The sequence below is a fragment of the Prunus avium genome, chromosome 6 (assembly GCF_965620075.1).
Source record: "Prunus avium chromosome 6, drPruAviu1.hap1.1, whole genome shotgun sequence".
NCBI classification, from domain to species: Eukaryota; Viridiplantae; Streptophyta; class Magnoliopsida; order Rosales; family Rosaceae; genus Prunus; species Prunus avium.
Genome location: NC_142289.1, coordinates 23,789,317 through 23,815,681, shown reverse-complemented (window position 1 = coordinate 23,815,681; position 26,365 = coordinate 23,789,317). Strand labels below are relative to the sequence as shown.

The following is a 26,365-nucleotide window of genomic DNA, read 5'->3' as shown; positions in this document are numbered from 1 at the left end:
AACTGTGACTGACTTGCAAACGAACTTATTACCTATGTCAATTTGCCTCAACAGAGAAATTCATGCTAAGTTTATACATTTCCAAGGCTAATATAAAAATTCCAATATCTAGACAAATATCAGCCATTTTCTTAAATGATTCACCTAATATAACTAGTTGCAGAGGCAGGCCAGAGTCTCAAAGAGACACTGGCTACACAGAGAGAGAGAGAGAGATTAATAGAAAAACTCAGAACTCAAGGAAAGCCTTTTTTCTTTGCTTTCTCAATTAAGAGCATTCACAATCACTATGTCAAATTTCACTTACAGCAACACTAGATAGGCATCGGTAGAGAGTGAAATCGATGCTATTAGCAGATTAGGCATCAATTTCGAAATAACGATACTAAACAGGTATAAAGGCATCAGCGCGCATTTTTGTTTATTTATGACGATGACTTTATTCCCCTTTAGCATCATCTACAAAAATATAGATGCCTAAAGTGATTAGTTTTTATTTTATTTTTAAGAGGGTCATTTTTTGGTAATATACCTCTGATGCCTAAAGTCTGAGTCAACGCCCTAACCCAAAATTTTTACTCTCCCTCGCAAACTCTCTCTGAAACTTCAGCTCCCTCTCAAACTCTAGCCCCAATTCTTCTAACTCCCTCTCAATTTTTTCACTCACTCTGAAACTAACCCAAAATTTTCACGCTCTCCCTCGCAAACTCTGCCTGAAACTTCATTTCCCTCTGAAACTCTTGCCCCAATTACTTCCAGCTCCCTCTCAATTTTTTCACTCCCTCTCAAACCGTCACCCTAAAACTCCATCTCCTGGAAAAATCTCTCCTCACCCTCTCAATTTTTTTCAGTCCCTCTGAAACTCTCTCTTTCTTCTCTCTCCTTCATCACTGCCCCATTCTTGCGAAAATCCTCCCCCTTTCCCTCTTAGAATGTTCATATTCCCAGAATACTCTACCCCTAATTTTTCGTGTAGCAGCCAGAGTCCTCTCTGACCCTAAACTCACTCACTCTCTCTCTAACCCAAAACCCTTTCTGGCTCTATATCTGATTCCAAATCCCTTTTATTCTCTTTAACCCCAAACGAGCTCATTCTTTCTCATCTAGACATCCTCTTCGTTCCCAAACCCTCTCACGACTGCAATCGCAAGGTAACCCTAACTCTCTTTATCGCTCTTTTATTTTCCAATTTAGCCTTGCAGAACCTCACGGCTGCACCCTCAATTGGTTTTACTAAATTTTGTAGAACCTCATTGGCTATGAAGTTTCAAATTCTTTCAATTATTTCAATTTATGTTCTACCAGATACTACAAAGTTTCAAATTCTTTCAAAAGTTTAATTTATATTTAGATTTTTTATTATTCATTTTGCAGAATCTAATGGTGCTTTGGTTTGTTTTTAGAAGAGGTGCCATGTGATTGGTTGAAGTTAGAGAAAAAGCTGGGTGAGAGGACGGTGGGAAAGAGGTAAAAGTCCGCTTCTTATACCCTTTTAGAAAAAAAGAAATTGTTGGCTAGTATGTTCAATCTGAAGATTCTTCTAATTGAATTTGATTTAAGAACTGCAATTATCTGCTCTAATTTCTTTTTCATGTTTCATTATTGTTTTACTTCTGATTTTTTTCACTACAAGAGTGTGCGGTAGATAGCAGGTGTTCGACTGATCGTGTGGATCTGCCTGAAAATGGTGCCGCCCAAGTGTTCGATGAAAGGTCTGAACACAGCGTTTGAGGCAGGTGCTTTGTTTTGATTATGATTCAGAATTTTTTTCCTTTCTCATTTTAATTTTCCGTTTATATTTTTTTAATCCTCTTCCTCTGCTGCCAAGGATCAACGCCACTACCCCATGACCACTAACTGCTCCACATTTTGGTAAGAATTCTTTATTTTTCAATTCAATTTTAATTTGTTTTGGTGTTTGGGGTCAAATCTATCTTGGTATTTGGCAGAAATTTAGGTTTTTAAAACTAACTAAATGAGAATTTCAATTCTGTATATGTTTCATATTATTTGCTGTTTAGTTTGTAGTTTTAGATTTGATTTTTGGTTCATGTTTATTTATGATGAGTTGTACGCTGAAGATCAGCAAGTAGTTGGTTGAGTCCCTCTTTATTTGGTTACAGGTCTGGTTTCTTATGAAAAAACATCTTGCAATTTGAAGATGACACAAACAGGGAAACACAGCTTCATTATCAATCTGATTTCTGTGTAGTGTGTTTCCTTAAACATAAGTGAGGCTACTTTCTAAGGTTAAGTACAGAAGGTTTAGCTTCCAAAGTTAATTTCACCTAAACCTAAAAGAAATATTAAAAGACTCGTCAAACATCAAAAACTCATTGAATATTTTGGCATCGTACTATTTTGGCATTCAACTAACACATCTTTGTTCTGATTTGGTAAATTGACTCATTGTAATTGTTTTTGTGCCAAATTGCAGATCATATAGCCCTTATACTTGCGCATTCTAATCTTTTATGTACTGAATATGTGTTTTTCGTTGATCAAATTTCCTAGTCTTTGTTTTTGTCATATGTTTTTAAATTGTATTTTTTTGTGAACACCTTCAGTCTTGTTTTTCTCTTTCGAAGTTTTTGTTAAAATTTGTCCAGATGGTTGATGGGAGGCTGAATTTTGTTGAAGTTGCCCAGACTCAAAAACAGGAAGAGGATACCAAATCTAGATAATGACCTAATTTTTTCTCTATGTTGTTCAAGATGGGTTAACTTCTTAAGATTGAACATATATTATATTACTATTGTATGCTCATCATTGCTTTGGTACTTCAAGTTTGAGAAATCTGAATACAGCTTCCTCTTGTAATGTCATTTTTCCCATTAAAAAAGAGAAGAAATGATTCTATTATACTTCAGCAAGTAAAGGTATTTTGAAAAATAACCAAAGGTTTTGGCATATCTTTGCTTTTATTGTTTCTTTTATTGGATAGTAATTACCTTGTTATCTAATTAGATTGGTTGACAAATTCAGTTTTTTTGGTAGTTAGGTTTGTGTTAATATGAACCTTTTGTAATTTTTTTTCACAGCAATGTGCCTCTGTTTTTTTGGTAGTTAGGTCTGTGTCAATTGAGAAAAAATGCTAGCTGTGCATGTCCAACTCTCTACCCCATCACATGATCATTTAATTGCTAGTTTAAACATGAAGTGGGATCCAATTAATGACTTCTTGTTATCTAATTAGATTGATTGACAAATTAGATTTTCTTGTTCACCAATATGATTTCGTAAATTTGCATATTGGTTCATTTGAAGTGACAACATATCTTATGCAAATTTAGTACTTTGCACTTTTTAAGCTGATGTTCATATTTTGTGTTTACATTCTATGTGTTTTTTTTTTTTTTCCAATATAGAGCTAGAAGGAAGGACACGTACACCCAAATGGAATTGGATGAGGTGCGAGAAGAATTGGCAAGTCAAGTCCTAGAATGGCTTTTTGATTAAGCTAAACATTCCTTCATTTTACATGTCTTTCTAGCTAGTATTTTGCTTATGCATAGACAAGTATGGATAATTTGTGGTGTAGGGCTGGTAAATTTGTGATTTGGATGTGACAAGTATGGATCATTCAAGTATTTTGCTTATATATATATATATATATAGTTATTCTCTTATCCGGATGTCCGCACATTATTATCGTGCGGATCCTATTGTAAACAGGCAGGAAAACAGAGAGAGGTAATACACAATACACGGCGTCCGCACGATAATAACGTCCGGATGTCAGCATAAGAGAATTTCTGTATATATATATATATATATATATATATATATATATATATATATATATAGACAATTAAGGATATATTTAAATTACTGTTGATATAATGTTTATTTTTATGAGCAATGACAACAACATGATTTGGAAATGAGGTCTTTCTTAAATATTATTATAGTAACTAAGTAAAGTGTGATGTGAAACAAGCAAAATACCTACCCTTTCCTTACATAAATGATGCTTATTGTTTATAACAATTTCAGTTTTCCAGAAATAACTGAAGTTGAAAGATAAAAACAACAACCAGATATCTATTATCACTGATGCCTAAAACGAGAAGTAGCATCAACATTTATGTAACCACCAGCACTATTGGAGGCTTTTCACGTCTGCAAAATAAAAAAAAGCGATGATGTATAACATAATTCACAACACCATTATTTGTTTCTATGATGTTGTAATTGATAATATGCATCAGCATAGTAGATATAACTGATGCTGTTAGACCTCTTTAGCCTCATCCCTTTTAAAACTACTGATGATGTTAGATCTCTTTAGCCTCCTACCTTTTGAAACTACTGATGCTGTTTCGGGTTTAGGCGTCAGAAGTCAACCTTTTTTTGGCACTCGGAAATCATTTAGGCATCGGAGTTTACCAGATATCCGATGTAGTAAGTGATAAACAGCGACGGAGAATATCCGTTGCCTATTACATAGGAATAGACAACAGGCTTGAATACCACGGTATTTATGTGTAATAGGCAACGGATTTTATCTGTTGCTAAAGCCCTTTTTTGGCATAGTGAATCATGCTCTCTATTTTTTAGTTAAATTTTAGCTAAAAATATATAAAAGTTATTTTAGAAGCTCTCTACAAAATTTAAACTCCAATCATGCTCTCTAGTTTAGGAAGTCATAAATGCTATAACTTTTTTTTAATTGGCCCATCTATATTAAAAAAGAGTGCTACTATTTCCACACACCTGTCCTATTTTCCCACCCACCTTATTTTCAAAATTTTAAAGACAAATTTTCCATTTTGTTAAATTACTTCTAAGGACTTTAGGAAAAAAAAAAAGGGACGCAAAGGAAACTTGCAAGATAGGAGAAAACAATCGCATATGCAAACCTCCACACAACTGCAACATCAAGGAAGCAATGCGATGAACTCATCATTCATCAACTTATGGCAATTCCCCTTTAGAATAAAATTTAAAAAACGAAAAAAAAAAAAAAAAAAAGAACCCTCCCACCCACCCCAACCCCGATGGCAATTCCCCTTCATGGCCGCCTCTGCCGCCTCCCTCTTTGTTTCTATTCCTGTCCCCATCTCTCTTTCATGTACAAAGAACAATCTTATTTAACATTTGTTGTTCATTTTCAAATTATGCCTTTTTCTTCATTAACATCAACAACGTAATCTTAATCTCAATCCTTCATTCTTTTCATATGGGTCGTCTTCATCTTCCTCAAAATTAAAAGAATAAAAAAATCAAAAAAATAAAAGATCGTACAGAAACCACCAGCCATCACAAACCCAGCACTACCTTCCCTGGTCGACGCCTCCCACCACGAATCCTTCAATTATATGAGCGGATGGGATTTGCAAATAAGACTTCTTGGTGGGATATGGATTGCAGGTCCAACTAAACCCAATATATATTCCTTGTTTTCTAAAGAGAGAGAGAGAGAGAGAAGAAGAGGAAGAGAAACAAAGAGGAAGAGGGAGGGGTGGTGGGCGGTGGTTGATGGTTCTTTTTCTTTTCGATTTTTATTTTTTAATTGTTTGAATTAATAATTTAAGGATAATGATGGGTGGAAAGATAGGATTGTATTTTTTCAAATTTATATGATAGGTGATGGGAAAATAGGACAGGAAAGTAGAAATAGCAGCACTCTTAAAAATTAATTAGCATTAATTAAAGGTTTGAAATACTCATTAAATAAAGAAGCATTAAATTATAGGGAGCCACTAGGAGTCTTTTCTCTCTCCTCAGATTTAGGAGCTCCTAGAAGTCTTCCTATTTTAGGAGGTGAATAGAGAGCATAGTTGGAGTTGTATTTTTCCAATTCCTCCCTAAAATTTGTCTAAGGAGGTGGTTTAAGGAGCCCATTGTGGATGCTCTAACAACAAAAAAGAAAAGCACAAATTCATCCCAACAAAAAGATGCATTTAACACACAAGCATATTAATTAATTTTTATACCAGAGATATTGGGAAAAAGTTAATTAATTTTTATGCATTCGAGATCCTACGTTCCCCAATCTCCCAATATCTCTTGTATAAAAATTAATTAATTAGTTTATATTTATATTAAATGGCACTATTATGAATATATATATATATATGATGGTCTCACCATTGAAAAGCCAATGTAGACCAGATACTTTGTTAAGTCAATTTATACTAAAGATGGGATTGACAAAATGAACCATGACCCCATGATGGAAATTAAGAAGTTAACACGTAGCACAAAAAAAATAATTATTTTCTGTCATAGAAAAATAAAGAACAATATATAATATAGAAATTAACACCAAGTAAACGATATTATTTATTATTAATAATGAGAAATAGATAGATACATAGCGTGCTAAAGGGAAACACGATGGCTCACTCATATAAGAAGTACACATAAGCACTCAACAATTATAACATTGTTGAGATCAAACATCACTCATAGCAGATTTAGAAGAGATGATGGTGCTTCTTTCCATGAGACTCTTCCTCTTTTTCCTTTGTCTCTTTCTTCTCATGATGCTCATGGAAGGCATACCCACCAGACCCAACTGCAGCTGCTGCAGCAATCTCCTCTTCTATCTTGTGCCTGTGGGCTTGCTCTGGGTCTTTCTTTTCCTTGTGCTTCTCATGCTGCACATCAGATCATGATCATTATTAAATTAAATAAGAGTTAATTAATTAGGGTCTGGTATTTTAATTGTATTATATGTCTCAGCTGGACCATTGTTAAATGAAAATATCTTTATAATTTTGTGAAATTATTTCTGGGACAGATCTTAATTACATTAGTCTCAGAAAAGACCTGGAAATTAACAAACATTTGGTGGCCTCACATAACATAATCCTTACATACAACCGTTGTATACAATGATCTGCTTACGAGGCATAATAATTAGTTATTGAGAGATGCCTTGAAAATGTAAGAATATTTCTGTTTCCCTCTTTTCGGCCGGGTAGGCCGACGGAAGGAGTTTTTGGTCCTTCTTCTCTTGAGATGCGTAGGCGTGCCACCACCAAGCCACTTGATGGCTTGGATGGAAAAATCGTGTGAATGTGTTTGCGCTTCTGACTTTTAATCAAACGATTGATCGGCCAAGCAAGGAACCTCCTCTTGGCCTAGGTTCTTTTTCTTCCTTGAGGTCAAGGATGATTGAGCTTTGTATGAATATTTTTAGGATTTTTGTGATAAGTGTAATGAATGTAAAGGCAATAAAAGAAATGACAGAAATGTAAGTGCGATAAACGAAATGACAGAAATGTAAATGCGATAAAATAGATTAAAGCGATAAAGACTTGAATTAAATTCGAATGTAAAGACAATTGAAATTAAATTGCAAGAAAGTAAGCTTATACTAGGAAAGCAAAGAACTTGGATAATCTGAAGAACTTGAAAGATAAAATCCTAGACTATGAATTGAAAAGTACAGGATAAAGAGATAGATTTTGTGTGTTGAGTCGGAGATCCTTCTTTCTTCATCTGATGTTCTATTTATAGAGCTCCTCAGCTCATGGGTTTGGCCATTGAACTAACTCCACCTTGGAAATCCTCCCGATATTAATGCCTTCCGGAGCTCGAGGCGTGAACTACCCGATGTCTCGGAAATCTTCCCAATGTTAATGTTTTCCTGAGCTCTAGGCACGAGCTACCCGATGTCTTGGAAATCCTCCCGATGTCAATGCTTTCTTGTCTTTGAACTCCGCCACTTGTAGGAAAACATCTGCTGGAAACATCTGCTGGAAACATCTGCTAGAAACATCTGCTGGAAACATCTGCTAGAAAACATCTTCTGGAACTTCTGAACTTAGTTTCCTAGGCTGAGCTTTGGACTTGATTTGACACTTGGTGAGAAGTTGCGCACTTGGAGCTTCTAACTTGGTTAAGGCTATCACCAACGTTAAGTGACATGTGAACTCCAAATATTTGGATGTCGTCCGCGTGGGTTCCCCACTCGACCGGACCTCTTAGCCTTTTATTTAATATTGCATGAATGTTGGTCTGGCGTTGGTAGCATTTGGCATTAGGCTGTGATTAATTATATATATATAACAAGACAAAGAACTTTTCGGCCAACACCTTGGCCAACTCTTTAGCCAACACTTTGGCCAACTTTTTCTATACTTTGGCCAACCTCTTTGGCCAACCTTCTCTAGCCTTTGGAAAACATCTTTGGCCTTTGGAAAACATCTTTGGCCTTTGGCCAACATCTTTGGCCAACCTAGCCTTTGGAAACATCTTTGGCCTTTGGCCAACATCTTTGGCCTTTGGAAAACATCTTTGGCCTTTGGCCAACATCTTTGCAGCCACTACTTGGCCATTTTGCAACCACTATTTGGATCCAGCACGTTGCAACCAACATTTTGCAACCCACAACTTGCATCCCACATGTTGCAACCCACATTTTGCATTCCACATGTTGCAACCCATCACTTTGCAACCCACATTTTGCATTCCTTTGCAACCCACATTTTGCATTCCACATGTTGCAACCCATCACTTTGCAACCCACAACTTTCATCCCACATGTTGCAACCCATCACTTTGCAACCCACATTTTGCATTCCACATGTTGCAACCCATCACTTTGCAACCCACAACTTGCAGCCAACATTCCAAGCTTTCCCACGTGACTTGCTGCTTCCTCACTCTTCTTCAAGACCCAAAACCGAGGGTACTGTTCAGAAATCCAGAAGTCATATTTCGGAAGCTCGAATCAGAAAACTTCCTTCATGAAAGTTGTTCGTCTACCTGAGGACTAAAATCTGTGAAATTTGTAGATGTTTCTGAATTTTCCAGATGCCTCAAAACGGGTTTGCATCTTTTGTGTTCAGCCATGGCCGCTGGGTCTCTGCAGATTCGGTTTCTGCATTTGGTTTCAATATGTGATTCTCGGATGGTTGTGATTGCTTCACAAAACTTGCTCGAAATTGTGTTGGCTATAACATATCCAAAATTGAAGATCATCCAACCGTTGTAGTTCCCCCTGCCTTTATTTTTCTGAAGTATGGACTTGGAGACCACTTGACTTAGCTTGGATTTGGAGACCACATCCAAACAATTTCTGGTTGTGATCCTTGACTTTTAAGAACGATGAATAAAATTAGAAGATTGATATATAAAAGGTGGTTTCATACCAGGGCAAAAACACCAGCAGCAGCAACCCCGCCCTCGCCAAGGTGCTCAAGATGCTTGTGGTGCTTCTCCTCCTTCTTGTAGTAAATTTCAGATTCATGAGTTGCAGTGACGCCATATGCAGCTTCAATGGGTCTGTCTTCATCCTTCTTGTGGTGGAAGAGGCCATGCTGGTGCCTCTCTTCAGACATGGCGGGGTATTTCGGGAATTATATGGAAAATGGGATGATGGAAAGCAAGATTATTATGAGAAGAAGAGGTTTTGTGATGGTGTGAGGCAGTTGGGTGCATGGTGGTGGGTATTTATAGGGTTTCTGAGATCTAGGTCCAAAACGATTAGCTGTCATAGGGTTTAGTCGTCGCGTTTTTGGTTTTAGATGTAGGTCCTTTGACATTTTTTTGTTGTTGTCGATTTTACCCTTTGAGGTAAATATGGAAAACACATTGAAAATCTAAATTTAATGCATTATTTCCTTGTAATTGAATTCCAGAATTTAAATTTTGAATTTTTTCCTTGATAATTTTCCTAATATATGGATAAAATACAATTTAATCAATGAAAAGTAAAGACTCATATATTATACCAATCGATCAAACAAGCACCCACATTAAATTATCTATCTGACATACAGGTAAATAGTGTTATTATTAGCAATGAAAAATACTTAGTGATAAATCATGTTACCTATAAGTTAGGAACATAAATTAGAAGACTACCTATAAGTCAAATACAAAAATAGACAAAATAAAATTGTATGTTATCTATATAAAAATAAAAAAAAAGTTACATAAAATACTATTACACATTGTTGAAAATATGAAAAAACATATATATACCTATGTAATAGGCAATAGGCAAAAGACAATATGCCATAAATGATTATTACCCAATTCAAGTCATAAGGGGCAACATTGGAACAAAAAATGATTTTAAAAATAAAATAATAAAAAGATTACATTAAAAAAATATTAAAAAATGAATGTAATTCTATGTGGCACAAAAGTCAAAGGACTTGGATCAAAGTCATCAAATCTGAGGATTAAACCCAACTCCTCAATAGGAATTTGGATCTATATCAACTTTTTTAGTATTTATAAGTGTGCTGGTGCCCAACTTCTTTTCCTCAACTCTTCACTCTCTCCTGTCACATGCTCAAATATAACCTTTTAGGTTAAAAATGGTTTGATTTTTTTAAGGAAGGGGAAAACTTTATCAATGTCACATCTACAATTTATTATTGTAAAACAAACATTTAAGAGAAATCACATCTCAAAATTTTCAAATTTGTCATGCGTGTTGTACATGCCACATACTCTAAATTAGGAATTTTGAAAAATCAAAATAACATCTCTCTTAAAATTTTCTTTGAGTGACAAATTGAAATTAGTATATTAGTACAAATGACATTTCTAAAAATTTCCCCTAATAGTAAATATCTTAAAGTTGGACACTCTTGCTTTTGCCACGTGCCATACCTTGGTGAACGATTAGGATTTGTTGTCCTCTCTCTCTAAATCGAATGTAAAGAGATAGGTAGATACCCATCTAAAGTGGGGTAATTTTGTTATATATTTTTTTATATAGAAATGGAATTATTTATAGAACCGAAATAGCTTATATAGAACGACATGATAGTAAAACAAGACCATCCTGGCGATCGAATCGGTTTCTGGCCAAGACTCCTCATTCTTCTTCCTTTCGCTGAAACTCCTTGGTTCGTATTTGCATCCAATTGTGAGCTAACTCCAACACGAATCGCTTTGGTTAAGTTCAGAATGAAGCCTGCGACAGTATAATACTTGGAATGTTATGGAGATTCCTTCGGGTTCTCTCTTTTGTTGTTTGTTATAATAATAATAATAATAATTAACAAGTTCGTGCAATCTCTTTCAGTTATGTTGTCTTCTCATTTTTAGCATATCTCAGTTTCAAATTATGCAACTGAATGGAATTTGGAGAGGTTCATTAAGAACAGTAGCCAAAAAGAGAGAAGCCGAAGCAAACCAACTCCTGGCTCCAGCTAAGGCAGACCAACAATCACGAACTTGTCATAATTTCTTTGATCATGGTTGGAAGATCAATCGATTAATTAATTGTTAAAGTCTTAATTGCCCACTCATTTTGTAATAACACATGCACAAGTGATATTAATAATTTTGATTGAGGAGCCTCTTCACCACCCATCTCTTTTTGTGACACTAAATTCCTCTAGCTCTGGCCTCTATATATAAACCCTTGGTTCCTTCCTTCCTCACACATCACATCGATCTCTCAATCATCTACAAATCAAGGGATCAAAGTCAAAATGGCAGCTTTCAACCTCTTCCTTCTCGCTCTTCTAGCTTTGTGGACCATGCCACTATTCATATCCACCACCACTGCTCGCTCTTTGAACTATAATCCAATTGGATCGAACCCGAACCCAAACCCGAACCCCGATGACAGGTTGAATTTGGATGAAGAATCTTCCAACTGCTGGGACTCTTTGTTTCAGCTCCACGCCTGTTCTGGTGAGGTTGTCATGTTTTTTCTGAATGGTGAGACTTACTTAGGGCGTGGCTGTTGCGTAGCCATTCGAACCATTGAGCATCATGTTGGCGAGTCCTAGTCCTATTCTATTTGGGTTTTGTTTATTTTACCTTTTGTGTAGATATTATGTAATTAGGATTCCACTTATTTCCTAATTAAACCCTACTAGGGTTTGTAACCTGTATTATAAATACCTCCTTTCGGAGAATGAAATATATCAGAAAATATTCTACCCATATTATTTGACTTGGCATCAGAGCCGACTTTCTAGTGACCTGTGTGTGTTGTGCCCATCCGTGTTCTACTGTGTGCCCTAATTTCTTTAGGGTTCTTGTGCCTGCGCCTTTGTCGTGTTCCGCTGTGTGCTCTGTCGTGTTCGTCCCTCTATTTCCTATGCTTTTGCCGTGTTCCGCTGTGTGCATCTGCCTTTACTGTGTTCGTGCCTCTACTGTCTTCGTACATCTGCCGGATTTGTGTCTGTGCTGTGTTCTGTTGTATACTCTGCGTGATTTGTTGGGTTTCTGCTACAATCATGGGTGATAATTCCATTGTTGCTGCTGCTGCTGCTTCTGCGAATTTGCGTGTCTCTGACTCTATTCCAGGTACTGGCTCTAATACTTGGATAATTGACACTGGTGCTTCTGATCATATGACTTATGATGCTAAATTTTTTGATGAGTTGTCTAGTAACACCCGTAACCCATACATCACTAGTGCTTGATACACTTAATGCTTCTGCTACTTTCTATCCTACCCATTGCTCTTTTCAGGATCTTAGGACTCACGAGATGATTGGGCATGGTAAACGGATAGGGGGGTTTATATTATTTGACATTGCCTTCTGCACCAGTTCGTGATCGTGTCGTTAATACTGTTCAAAGTTGCAGTGTCAAAGACAAACAACAAATTTGGTTATGGCATCGTCGCTTTGGACACCCGTCATTTGGCTACCTTAAGCGTCTGTTTCCATCTTTATTCCGCTCCTGTGATGAGTCCAGTTTTAAGTGTGAGACATGTATTTTGGCCAAGAGCGATCGCACTGTATTTCCTTTAAGTGACAGTAAAGCTGCAAAGCCTTTTGATTTAGTACATTCTGATGTGTGGGGTCCGGCTCGCGTTACTTCGAACGGATTTCGTTGGTTCGTCACATTTATTGATGATTGTACCCGACTTACTTGGGTTTTCTTGCTGAAAAATAAACATGATGTTGTTTCCATCCTTCCAGAGTTTTGTACTATGGTGTCTACTCAGTTTCATGCTCGGGTCAAAGTATTTCGAACAGACAACGGAGGTGAATATGTGAATAATACTTTAGCGTCTTTCTTCCGTACTCAAGGGATTATTCACCAGACGACAACCCCTTTTACTCCTCAACAAAATGGTGTGTCTGAAAGAAAGAACCGACACTTGCTTGAAGTTGCCCGCTCACTCATGTTGGATATGTCTGTTCCCCATCACCTTTGGGGGCATGCTGTTCTGTCTGCTGCCTATTTGATTAATCGTACTCCTAGCCGGGTTCTTGATTTCAAGACTCCGCATGATGTGTTTGGTGACCATGTTTCCCCTATCTCCGTTTCCAAGTTGCCCCCTAAAGTTTTTGGATGTGTTGCTTATGTTCATGTCTACTCTCATCAACGGAGTAAATTTGATCCTTGTGCTCTGCGATGTGTCTTTATTGGTTATTCTTCTACTCAGAAGGGTTATAAGTGTTATCATCCACCTACCCAGAAGGTGCATGTTACTTTGGATGTGACTTTCCATGAAGAAGTGCCTTATTATGTATCTCCCTCATCTCCAATTCAGGGGGAGAGGGGGAGTGAATTGAAGAGTTTCGGAGTGAAAAATATGGAAGATGTTGGACCTGAAGAAGGAATTTCTGAAGAACATGAAGAAGGATTTTTTGAAGAACAGGAAGCGACCGGTCGCATGGAGGAAGCGACCGGTCGTGAACGAATCTGCCTAGATACGACCGGTCGCATAGAAGTGAACGACCGGTCGCTAACGAATCTGCCTGAAAACGACCGGTCGTACATAGGAAACGACCGGTCGCCTGCCTCGACGAGCGACGACAATGACGATACGAGTGAAGCGACCGGTCGCCAGGAATGTCACGACCGGTCGCCAGGTGATATTTTGGAATTTTTCGAGCCTCTCTCAGAAGGACATAACAATGATACTAGCGACTCTCATACAGATGAAATTGATACAAGACCCCCCTCTGCCCTGCCACTGCCTCAATCAAGTTGTGATAATGAGGTACTTTCTAGTGATATGCCTACCTATTCTTTGCCCCCACGTACTACCCGTGGGAAACCTAAAGTACAATATTCTCCTGATATACATGCCAAGTCTAAATATCCCATTAACCATTATATGTCAACTCATCGTTTATCTAAGTCATATGCATCATATTTGTGTCAATTATCTAGTGTATGTGTGCCAACTAAGTTGCTGGATGCTCTATCTGATCAAAACTGGGTAGATGCAATGCATGTTGAGATGGAAGCCTTGAACAAGAATGCTACTTGGGAGATAGTTCCTTTACCAAAAGGAAAAAAGGCAGTTGGGTGCAGATGGGTGTTTACTTTGAAGCACAAGGCTGATGGTTCCATTGACCGTTACAAGGCAAGATTGGTAGCAAAAGGGTATACTCAGATATATGGAGTGGATTACACAGAGACTTTTGCTCCAGTAGCTAAGCTCAACACTGTACGCGTACTCTTATCCTTAGCTGCTAACCGTGACTGGCCGCTGCTACAATTTGATGTCAAAAATGCATTCCTCCATGGTGATCTCAAGGAAGAAATATATATGGATCCTCCGCCAGGTATCCCTGTGACTTCTAAGGAGGGTGTGGTGTGCAAACTACGGAAATCCTTGTATGGATTAAAGTAGTCTCCAAGAGCGTGGTTTGGAAGATTTGCTGCATCTATGAAGAAGTTTGGATATGTGCAAAGTAACTCTGATCATACTTTGTTTCTTAAGCGTCATAAAGGTAAATTGACAGCTTTAATTATTTATGTTGATGATATGATTGTGACTGGAGATGATCATGTAGAGATACAGAGTCTTCAGAAGTATCTGGCTTCTGAGTTCGAGATGAAATCATTGGGTGATTTAAAGTATTTTCTTGGGATTGAAGTTGCCAGATCTAAACATGGTATTTTTCTATCCCAAAGAAAGTATATTTTGGATTTACTTGCAGAAATTGGAATGTTGGATTGTAAACCGATTGATACCCCTAGTGAGCAGAATCATAAGTTGGGGATATATCCCGATCAAGTTCCAACTGATAAAGAACGTTATCAACGACTTGTGGGGAAGTTGATTTATTTGGCTCATACTCGTCCAGATATTGCGTATGCTGTAAATATAGTGAGTCAGTTTATGCACTCTCCTAGTGTAGATCATATGGGGGCTGTGACTCGTATTTTAAGGTATATGAAAGTAACTCCTGGCAAGGGGTTAATTTTCTCCAAGTATAGCCATACAAATGTAGAAGGGTATACAGATGCTGATTGGGCAGGTTCAGCCACAGATAGGCGTTCGACATCTGGGTATTTTATGTTTGTGGGTGGCAATCTTGTTACGTGGAGGAGCAAGAAACAAAAGGTGGTGTCTAGATCTAGTGCTGAGGCCGAGTATCGGGGAATGGCCCATGGTGTATCTGAGTTACTATGGTTGAGAAGATTGTTGAAAGACCTTGGCTTTGGGCCTAATAAACCCATGGAGTTATATTGTGACAATACGGCTGCGATTGCAATTGCTCATAATCCTGTACAACATGACCGTACAAAACATGTGGAGGTTGATCGAAATTTCATTAAGGAAAAGTTGGATGCGCAGATTGTGTCCTTCCCCTTCATCCGTTCAGAGTATCAGTTAGCTGATGTTCTTACGAAAGCTGTTTCTACAAGTATCTTTCTCAACTCGCTTGACAAGTTGGGCATGCGTGACGTCTTTGCTCCAACTTGAGGGGGAGTGTTGGCGAGTCCTAGTCCTATTCTATTTGGGTTTTATTTATTTTACCTTTTGTGTAGATATTATGTAATTAGGATTCCACTTATTTCCTAATTAAACCCTACTAGGGTTTGTAACCTGTATTATAAATACCTCCTTTCGGAGAATGAAATATATCAGAAAATATTCTACCCATATTATTTGACTCATCAGTGTTGGCCTGCCTTGCTTGGCACGCTAGGATTTACAACTGAGGAGACTGATGTACTCAAAGGTTATTGTGATGAAGCCGATCATATTCAATCCCCTCCGGTGAGACCACCATCACCACCCGCAGCTGATAAACCTATTAATTAACAAAACAGTTTATCATTTGGAGAAGTTGGTTCCTCGAGAATTTGCTTTTTGTATTTTGTTTTGTTTCAGGGTAAGATTCAATTCTAGCCTCTATAATTCGAGAATGAGTGTGATGCTGTTGGTGTTAGAAAAATGACACATGCAATGTGAATGTAGTTCTGAAAAGGATAGATGGAGGCCAAAACAATATAATCAAGAACACCATTCATAAAATTTAAAATAAAAATAAAAATGGAATCTGTGATACATTTGCGTATTAAGGTATGCAATGGATGCCTAAAGTCTTAGTCCAAAATATTTGCTTGCAAAGGACGAGACTCTTAATTAAGCAAAGCCTCTCTTTGACCCTGTCATCTGCACAAATGGCTTTACAACTTTTAAATTTTTTCTAATTACATTTTTCGTTTCTTTTCTTATTGTAAACAAAAGTTTTTATTTATTTCTCTCTTTATTGATGAGTTCTAAACGGATCATAAGTAAACATTGTAGAGAAAGGGAAAATCCTTGATGCCTTAACCAAAGTTTGGTGCACAAGCAAGATATGGAACAACTCAACCAAATCATGATGAACCAATCCATTATCAAGAGCCCTACTACTTGTCTCTCTTCTGCAATACCTATGCTCTTTCCGAAGAGGCATACCAAGAAGAATTAAATGATGATGATAATGATGTTGTTGACGAAGCTCAGCCCAGAAAAAGAAAAAAGATCGATGTGATTGGGACTGACCTATGATTCCTCACTTTCAAAGCAAGAGGCGTCACAGCTGCTGCATTTCAATGTGAGTTGCTGCTTTTGCTGATTCTACTTTTCACTTTTTTGGATTTGACGTACTATTGTTTGTTCCACTGCTTGTGCTTCGTTCTTTTGGCCGTATGTTGCTCTAAGTTTTGTTTTTCACCTATTGCTCCTTCATTTGGTTCTCCCACTGTATTTTTATTTGGCTCTATTCCTTGTTTTTTTTCATTCTTTTGGCCTTATGTTACCACATCTTACAGCAGGGGGTGAATAGGACTTTTGATTTGGAGGGTAACCACTCTGATTTGCTATTTAGGCCTTGCCCCCTCTTATTTTTTGCTATTGTTGAAAAGTTTAATAAAAACTGTTATTCTTAAAAGATGAGCTAAATTTTTGCTAACTTCATTAAAAACTCCTCCTCAAATATCTGCACCTCAATACTTGAAAGGCCAATAACATTGCTCTCACAATTGATATTATTAGTAAGTCACCACCATCTCCGATTACTACTATCTTTGGTGTTCGGTGGTTTGTGATATTCATTGATGATTGTACTCGGTTAACTTGGCTTTATGTTATGAAGCATAAAAGTGAAGTTGGTTCTTTATTCAAGAATTCTTACTAGATGATTCAAACTCAATATTCTTGTTCCCTTAAAGTTGTTTGTTTAGATAATGAAGGGGAATTAGTTAACCACACACCCGCAGACTTCGTCATTGAAAAAGGCATTCTCCATGAAACTACTTGTCCACAGACTCCAAAAGGTAATAGTGTCGCTGAACAGAAAAATCGCCATATTATTGAGACTACCCGAGCTCTCCTTATTGGGGAAGGGGGGGAGTGTTCCCCAAACCCTTTGGACCACAGAATTTCAGTATGCTATCTACCTTCTTAATCGTATGCCATCGCATGTTTTGGGCTTTAAAACACCACTTCAGACATTGGCTGCTCATGTTCCTGTTTGTTCCCATCTTAATGTCACTCCGCGCATTTTTGGTTATGTGGCGTATGTCCATCTCAATAAGTCTCACCAAACCAAGTTGGATCTGTGTGGCCTACACTGTGTCTTTGTGGGTTTTGCACCTCAACAAAAGGGTTACCAGTGTTACCATCCCTCCAGTCACTGCTTTTATGTTACCATGGATGTTACATTTATGGAGAGCAAGATGTTTTTTCTGTCAGACGTGCCCAATCATGTCCTTCAAGGGGAGAATACAATAAAAGAAGCACATAATTGGTTTGAGATAGAAATAAGGGGGAAAGAAGCACAAAATAATGCGATGGAACTCGAGCCACTCAACTTAGCCGAGCTGAGCTGAGCAGTTGTTGGAAACAGGCTACCAACAGTCGAGCCAAGCCGAACAGTCGAGCAGAGCCGAATAGCCCAGTCGAACTGGACATCAGCGATCCCAAACTAGACAGCAGTGACCCCCTCTCTCGGACATACCTACTCATGCTCCACTGAACATCCCTACGGTAAGTCCTTCAGATCTCAATGCTTCTCAAAATATTGTTGAAATTATGAAAATTACCTGCATGAGCAAACATGGGAATACCACTAGACAGATTCTCACTAGAAGGCAAGGTGAAATATGCTATTGTTGATTATGTCTCCACATACAGATTGTCTCCTCAAGCTAAAACATTTGTCAGTCAGATGGAAAGAATTAAAATTCCTAATAGATTGGAAGAAGCTTTGCAAGACCCCAACATGGGTGGAACCAATGAATGTGGAGTCACTAATAAATAGATACATATTAGTATTTAAATAATAAAATAATTATAAATATTGATATGAGTTTCTGTCGGGTTAGGGATATTGTTACCTATTCTTTTAACCAAATGTTTCAATACGAATCAGATTGGAATAATAAAAAATAAAAAATAATTATTTAACCAAACCTACCTAAACTATCGGTACTGTACAGTTAGTACGCGGATAATTCGGATGAGATGCCTACCCCTACCCCCAACTATCAAAGAAATGGGCTTAGCCCTAAACCCAGTCTAGGACTTGTCTTCCTCATGAATCAACCCAAATACAGAAGAAAAGCGAGCAAGTAGAATTCTATAGTGAGGGCCTAAAATCCTTAGATGAGACCCTATCTCTTAATCGTTAGATCAAATTGGTTAGTTTGATCAAATGGTTAAGATATAGGGCCTTATAAGGCCTTCAGAATGACTCAAGCAAGCAAAGCGCTGGAGCTAATCTGAAACGAGAGAAAACGATGAGCGACGGTATGATGGTTTGGTTTGGGTTTAGGTTCAAATAAAGTTATTGACCTATTTTTTCAACAAATAATAAACATGGTTAGTATATACATAATTGTAAAAAAAAAAAAAAAATTGAAATGAATCTGTAAAAATAACAAAACGACTACGGCCAAGCAAGCAAGCATGGATATTTCATGCATATTGAAGAATCAGCCATGCCATGCCACTGCCAATTATTTTTTGGGCTGAAATTGATTATTTGGCCCATCTCGCTGCCACTTCATGACCCCAATAATCAAGGGGGCTAATGTTGAGGCCCAAAAAGTCACTAGAAGCCTAAAGACATTTAAAGCCTAATATAACATATAAGGTTGGTCATGCGTTAATCCAAGCTGTATTTTGGGAATTAATTCATTAAATAAATATGGAAATAGTGTACATGCCATGTCAAACCGATAATACATTTTTCCTATGCCAATCACCTACCAAGCTCACATGAACCCAACTCATGTGGTTTACGGGGCTTGCACGAGGGATTGTGATGTGGGTTTTTATTTGTCAGGGAAATTTTTTTGACAGACAAAAAGTGTCAGGAATGTGGGTATCCGTTATTGACACTGGTATTATGGATACAATAATGCCATTTAGACACACAAGAATAACCACATTAACTAAACACCTTATGTGGCAGCTAATGTGGTCATGCCATGTCAATTAATGAATATTGCCATGTGGTATCTAATTTTATTTATTAATTTATCTTTTCAATAATCATTAAAAACAAAACTAAAAGTGAAATAAAAAATAAATAAATGAAAACCCAGCATCCTTGTATCCTCAAGCTTTCTTTGCTCTTCGTCTCTAGTACACCCTTCCTCCATCAACCCATCCGCAACCTATAACATCCCGACCCAAAATAAAAGGAATAGTAAATTAATTAATTTCAATAATTATGAATTTCCAATTTTGCCCTCGGAGTAGGGGTAGTTTAGTCATTTTTATCCGGGAGGATTTCGGGGCATTGGCTGGTACCTTTATGTAGGTCGTACTGAGACGAGTCCGTAAACATGCGGTAGGCTTGAATCGGAGTTGTAACGAGAGAGATACGATCTAAAAACTCTCAGTGGCACAATCGTAATTATTTCGAAGTTTATTTTTAATAAAAACAGAAAAACACACTCTCTCTCTCTCTCTCTTCCCCGCGCGCAGCTCCCCCTCCCTTCGTTTTTTTCAGAACAGCCGGTGGCTTTGCAAGCCACGACTGTCGCCACGCCGGACCACCGGCCACGAGACCGGTCTCATTCGAACCGCCACCTCCTCCTCTCTCTTCCTCGGCTAGCACAGCCCTTGGTGCCGATGAAACCCGCCGGAAAAACGCAGAAAATTTGCTGGTTTTTGACAGATTTTCCAATCGCTCGTTCTCCCTCAATTCTCCACCAAATCGGACGAATGAGGTATGGATTTTCGACTACGTTTCATGATCTAGCTGCTGGTTGGGTAGGATTGCATCAATTTTGAGCGTAGGTAGTTTGATTTTCGAATTTAGGTTTGGCCGGACTTCGGGTTGAAATTCCGACCACTTCCGGTCACTTTTTGGGGTATGTCCAAGAACAAAAGTGGCTCCAAATTAGGTGTATTACCTAGGGTAGGAGTCTTGGCTCGAGATTCTGAGATTTTCCGGCAATGCGATATCGCTTTGGACACCCACGCGCTGCCAGCGCGTGTGGAGGCGCGTGGGCACTGTATCAGAGGGGAATTTTGTCCCAATGCAATCCCCTGGTTGTCACGAGCGCGTAGGATTTTACGGATCTCAATTCGGATAACGTTTGAACCCCGAACGGATTTTACATATTGTGTGATTTCCGGGTTCGATAGGTTAGAACCGTTGGATCACTTCCAAATTAATATATGTTGATCTAGGCATTCTTAGGATTGTGTAGGGTTTCACGGATCGTGAATTGGAGCCCCGGATGATCCGATTCAATAAGTTAAAGTTTGTGTCTTACGATAACCGTCCGATCGTGCGATCGCAGGCGATCTAACCGTCCAATCCGGACCTAACTTGCAGGACGTGTATCCTAGACCTTGTTGAACCCATAGGTACTTTCAGATCGTAAAACGGGGGTCGTGGGGCCCGCGGGCCGGGTTGACCAAATTTGAAAGGTTTGAACCCTCGGTTGACTGTAAGTCTTTCGAGGTAGTTGCTCTTCGAAAGGTACTAGAACGACCCGTTTGGATGAGTCTTGACCGTCTTTTGATTTGTGTTGATTATTTGGGTCTAAGAGATTATTTTTATGGTTATGTGATCGAAATCTTATGCTTTTGAATTTGATAGTTTATTTAAATTCTTTTTATATTTAATAGTTGAATTCGTTATTTTTGTAAAGTATTTGTGATATATGTGGGTTTGACATATTCAAGCTTCTTGAGTCATATATATAATATTGAGGAAATGCTATCTATGTTGATTATGTGTGGGGTATTTGGGTTGTTGATGTGAGATGCTAGGAAGATTTGAGTTAGAATGTCAGTTTGAGTGCTATTAGCACTACCTTAGGTACCTCACTGGATATAGAACATGCTTGAGAGTTTATTGTCTATACTTTGAATAGGTATTGTGGAAAAATTGAATTAAGAAAGGGAGTATTATTTTATATAATATTTATATAAGGGATTACGAACTCCATCATCATATGTACCTCCCCGTTTATGGGTTTTATGTTCAGGATTTATTTTGCCCAGGCCCGTCGGAGTTTGTCCAGGCCCCTCGGAGATTTATTTTGCCCAGACCCGTCGGAGTTTGTCCAGGCCCCTCGAAGATTTATTTTGCCCAGGCCCGTCGGAGTTTGTCCAGGCCCTTCGGATGTCTTCTTAATACGATGCCTTGGGATGGAAAGTTTATGCCCACGGATATTTGGAAACGGTAGATATGGACACTGGGATACATGGAAATGGATATGGATTGGATATGGTTAGAATATGACGGAACCCGGGCATCCTTGACGGGATGTTGCTGTAGACCCTTGATTGGGTAGTCTGTGCGCGTAGGACGGTTCCAGGCATACGGGTCTTGATTCTTCGTCCGTACGTGCTAGGTTAGAGTGTCAGTCCCCCAGTTGGATGGCTCATCCCTAGCCACATGGGCGTTTGAGGCCGGATACTTGTGAGCTAGTCAACAATCCCCTGTTGGATTGTTTTCCCCAGTACATGATGTGCATCATCATATGTGCCTCCCCTTGGATACTGATATATGGAAATTGTGGATATGGTCTGGATATGACGGAACCCGGGGCATCCTTGACGGGATGTTGCTGTAGACCCTTGATTGGGTAGTCTGCGCGTTTAGGACTGTGTCAGAAGTACGGGTCTTGATTCTTCGTCCGTACGGGCTGGTTGAGTTTAGTCCCCCAGTTGGACGGCTCATCCCTAGCCACATGGGCGTTTGAGGCCGGATACTTGTGAGCTAGTCAACAATCCCCTGTTGGATTGTTTCCCCTGGTACATGATGATGGTGAGAGGTGGGTGTTATTATATTACTTATATGTATATGTGGTTTTGATTATGGTTTGAGATTTGTGAGTTTGTACATGTATGAATGTTTAAGCCCTGGATTGGGAAGTGCTGTTCGGCAACATACGCCTTGGATAGGGTATGGTTGCAGAGTTGATTTGATATAAAGGAAGAGTTGAGAATGTGCTCATTGTGTTTTATCGGAATTTGAATGGTGATAAATCTGAAATGTATTGTTGGTTCTACTTTAAATAATGGTATATTATCGGAGTTGAGGCCGTTGATGATGAGAACTACGTGTGGCTTGATCCCTTGTCCAAGGGTACGTAGGCAGCCTGGGGTCACACCTAGGTGCAGCCGCGAAATATTATTGTGTTGAAAAGGTTTGATCGATTCTGTGTATGTGATTGGATTCTGATGTGGTTATTGAATTTGAATCATGTTTGATGTTTTCGGTGGTATTCATAAAGTTGTTGAAATATTCAATTACATTGTTTATGTAGTTTTCGACTTAAGAACTTTGCTGGTTTTGTTTCGAACCATTTGAAGGCCGAAGGCCGATTATATGAATTGCATGAGATTATTTTGTGCGTGCTGCCTGTTGGGATATTAAAATGTGAATTTCGTGCAGGTTGAAATTTGGGGAATGTTCAATTTACAGGGGAGACTCTGCTGAGATTTCGGTAGGAAGTCTCGTACCCTTAATCCTTCTTGGGAAAAGAGGATATAGTTTCAGTGAGTGGGCCTGACATCGGTGTGATGTTGAAAAATTCCCATAGGATTCGTCTCGGGTTCCGAGGAATTCGAGGCGGGTCCTGTCACAACCTCCATTGTTATTGCACTGTGAAAGGAATAGAATACACTAAAAATTCCAAAACACAAAAAAAAAAAAAAAAAAAAAGAAAAAAAAAGGAAGGAATAAAATTTGCAATTTGATTTAAATTCCACATATGGAATACCAATTATGTATCAGTTTAATCTCAATCTTAAGATTTGTTTACCGCAATATACAACTTGTTCATATTTATTTGGCAAGAGCACAACAAAAATAGTGACACTGCAGTGACGTATTTATTTCTAATATATGCGTTTGGCCTAAGGCAAGATAAGGGGCTAGTTTAGCCCAAATGCTAGTCTGGGCAAGAGTGGGCCCCCACATTCAGCTTTTGAAAAAAAAAGGGGTGCAGCTTTTCTAAATGTAATGGCCTATGAGGCTTTGCCACATGGTGCTCCAAAAGCTACTTTTTCAACGGTAACTTGTTGGGTTGTTCTTTTTTATTTTTTCTTTCTTTCACATTTCAACAGCTAGTTGAGCCTTGTTTGTACCTTTTTTTTCTCTCTCTTTTTTATATACTCCAAACCTTTTTACTTATTTATTCTTTTTATATTTCTACAAAATTTAATGAAAATGAAAAAAAATAAGTGTTTGTCGTTTTTCATTTTGCTCAAAATTGTTGTTCCAAATTATGGCTTAAAATTGTTTCCTAAAATAAATTTTGGTGTTGCTTTTCTTATGCTTTGATTTTTTTTATCTCAAATAAAATAATAATAAACTAACATAAGAAATTTTGAGTTAGCCCCTCACCACCATGACTAGAACCACAAAAAATTTGAGAGACTAGATTTTGTGAATAGTACCATTTGAAGGGGCTAAAACAGGACCTAGCCCTTTGTGGCTTGCCCTTGCATTAGACATGCTCTTATATAAGAAAAAGAACATTACCCGACCACCGTAAAGAAAAAAGAATTTAGGGTTTCATTTTGGCCAGACATCATGAGACATGGGGCATCACGTACGGCTTTGCCAACCGGCAAGTTCGTGAGAAACGACATATCTCCAGGCTTTGCAAACTCTGCTAACAGATATACAATCAGTGTCAGAGGCAGTAGCTCAAAGATTATCTCAAGGACACCCCGAGGAAGCACTGCCCAATCGCCATTACTAAACTTCTGCCGTTCTGTCTTCTATTTGTCCTTTGACCATGCGTTTTTGTATGCTCCTTACCCAACATCATTGACAACGTTGTCCCAAATTACTCTACTTGTCTACAAAAAGAAAGCTAATAATATGATATCCTAATCCTTATGTGAGAAAACAGCAATAAACAGCTAATTTAGTTTTAATTTTAACAATTAATCACAATAATCCAACCAACTTCATTAAAACATCAACGCCCTCCCTGATTGCCACCACCACTTCCTATATTAACATTAGCAGCTGAGGATTGAGATCAGCAATCATCTCTTCATTTATATAATTTGCATTGTATTTTATCCCTTACCTGCGCACTACAAAGCTAAATACTATAACAAGATTGGATCTGAGTGATTGTGGTCTTTGTGAAGGGGATATTCCGGGTGATAATGGCTGCCTGTCCTCTTTAGTAGAATTAAAGTTTAGTGGAAACAATTTTGTTAGCCTTCCTCCAAGCATATTAGATGTCTTTCTAAGCTTAGGTTATTTCGCGTGAACATGTGCCAAAGGCTTCAACAATTGCCCCATCTTCTATCAAATAGCACACTATAGACATAAACACAGACAATTGCACTTCCTTAAAAATGATATCAGGTCTGTTAAAGTGGAACAGAAACGGAGAAATAGAAATGTCTGCTTTTACTTTGTTTTCTTCCAATTGCTTTGGATTGGTCAACAATGAAGGCTGCAATAGTTGAACACTTCGAATGCTATGGAGGTTCCTTCAGGTGCTCTCTCTCTGTGGCCATATAATCCCACCCAAACTTTAAAAAAAAAAAACTTTACGGTAAAATATCCACCTAAAGTGGGGCTCTCTTGCTTTTGCCACATGCATGGCTACCTATCCATGCCTTGGTGGACGGTCTGGATTCGTTTGGATCTCTCTCTCTCCTGAAGTGGAGCTGTCTTGCTCTTGCCACATCACATGCATGGCTAGTTATCCAAACCTTGGTGGACGGGTCTGGATTGTTTGATGCTCCCTCTATCTCTCTCGGCCGGTATGGAAGACATTTCCTCAACAAAGACTTTTCACTTACTTATTACACCTTGAAAACTACATATATATATTTCTATTTCTTGTCGACGGATGACAGTAGGTTTCTTCCCACCCCTCCCCAGTTGATATCAGAAAGAAAAATAAAAGTTGATTTACCGTTCTTCACCTGAATGAAGATTGTATAAAAACACCTATCAAATAGGTATTGAACTTTCTCTTTCATATATCAGACAAGATTTTAACCAAAATATCAGCAGTGTGGAAATTAATACCATTTGACCGTTTGGTTGGTCATTGAAAACTAGACAGTATATACGATAATTGATGCCTACTTTATTTATTAATTTTTTGTTTATGAAAAGTATTCCCTTCATCAAAAATTCAAAATCAGGGAAAATGACTAAATAGCTCTCTTACAAACCTCTCCATTCAACAATGATGAAGGGAGTAGTTTTAACTAACAGAGTGAGCACACTTGGATTACATTACAAGTGAACAATGAGGGTTTGACTCTAATGACCCTACCTTTTTCCTCCAAATAATAATTTTGAGTGAATATGTAAGTGAAGTTTTAATATTCTTATCATAAATCGTCAAGCACACACATTAAATTATGTACCTGACATACAGGTCAATAGTGTTATTATTAGCAATGAAAAATACTTAGTGATAAATCATGTTACCTAGAGTTAGGAACATAAATTAGAAGACTACCTATAAGTCAAATACAAAAATAAACAAAATAAAATTGTATGTTACCTATAAAAAAAAAAGGTACATAAAATACTATTACACATTGTTGAAAATATGAAACAACATATATATACCTATGTAATAGCAAGCAATAGGCAAAAGGCAATATGACATAAATGATTATTACCCAATTCAAGTCATAAGGGGCAGCATTGGAACAAAAAATGATTTTAAAAATAAAATAATAAAAAGATTACATCAAAAAATATTTAAAAAAGAATGTAAT

At 37.9% G+C, this 26,365-nt stretch overlaps 1 protein-coding gene and 1 long non-coding RNA gene across 2 annotated transcripts; one reads left to right on the top strand and one right to left on the bottom strand.

Moving 5' to 3' along the window:
* The first annotated feature begins 533 nt into the window (after nt 1-533).
* LOC110764198 (uncharacterized) lies at nt 534-3,605 on the top strand. Its single transcript, XR_015836398.1, has 5 exons — nt 534-1,151; nt 1,404-1,467; nt 1,634-1,736; nt 1,829-1,872; nt 3,369-3,605. It is a non-coding gene; the product is annotated as an uncharacterized LOC110764198 (long non-coding RNA).
* A 2,648-nt stretch (nt 3,606-6,253) lies between these two features.
* LOC110745517 (abscisic stress-ripening protein 3-like) lies at nt 6,254-9,394 on the bottom strand. The gene is made up of 2 exons (XM_088254232.1): nt 9,108-9,394; nt 6,254-6,605 (listed from the first exon to the last, which is right to left on the bottom strand). Exons 1-2 carry the CDS (start codon nt 9,294-9,296, stop codon nt 6,423-6,425), a joined length of 372 nt encoding a protein of 123 aa, XP_088110358.1. The 5' UTR covers nt 9,297-9,394; the 3' UTR covers nt 6,254-6,422.
* Between the last annotated feature and the right edge of the window lie 16,971 nt (nt 9,395-26,365).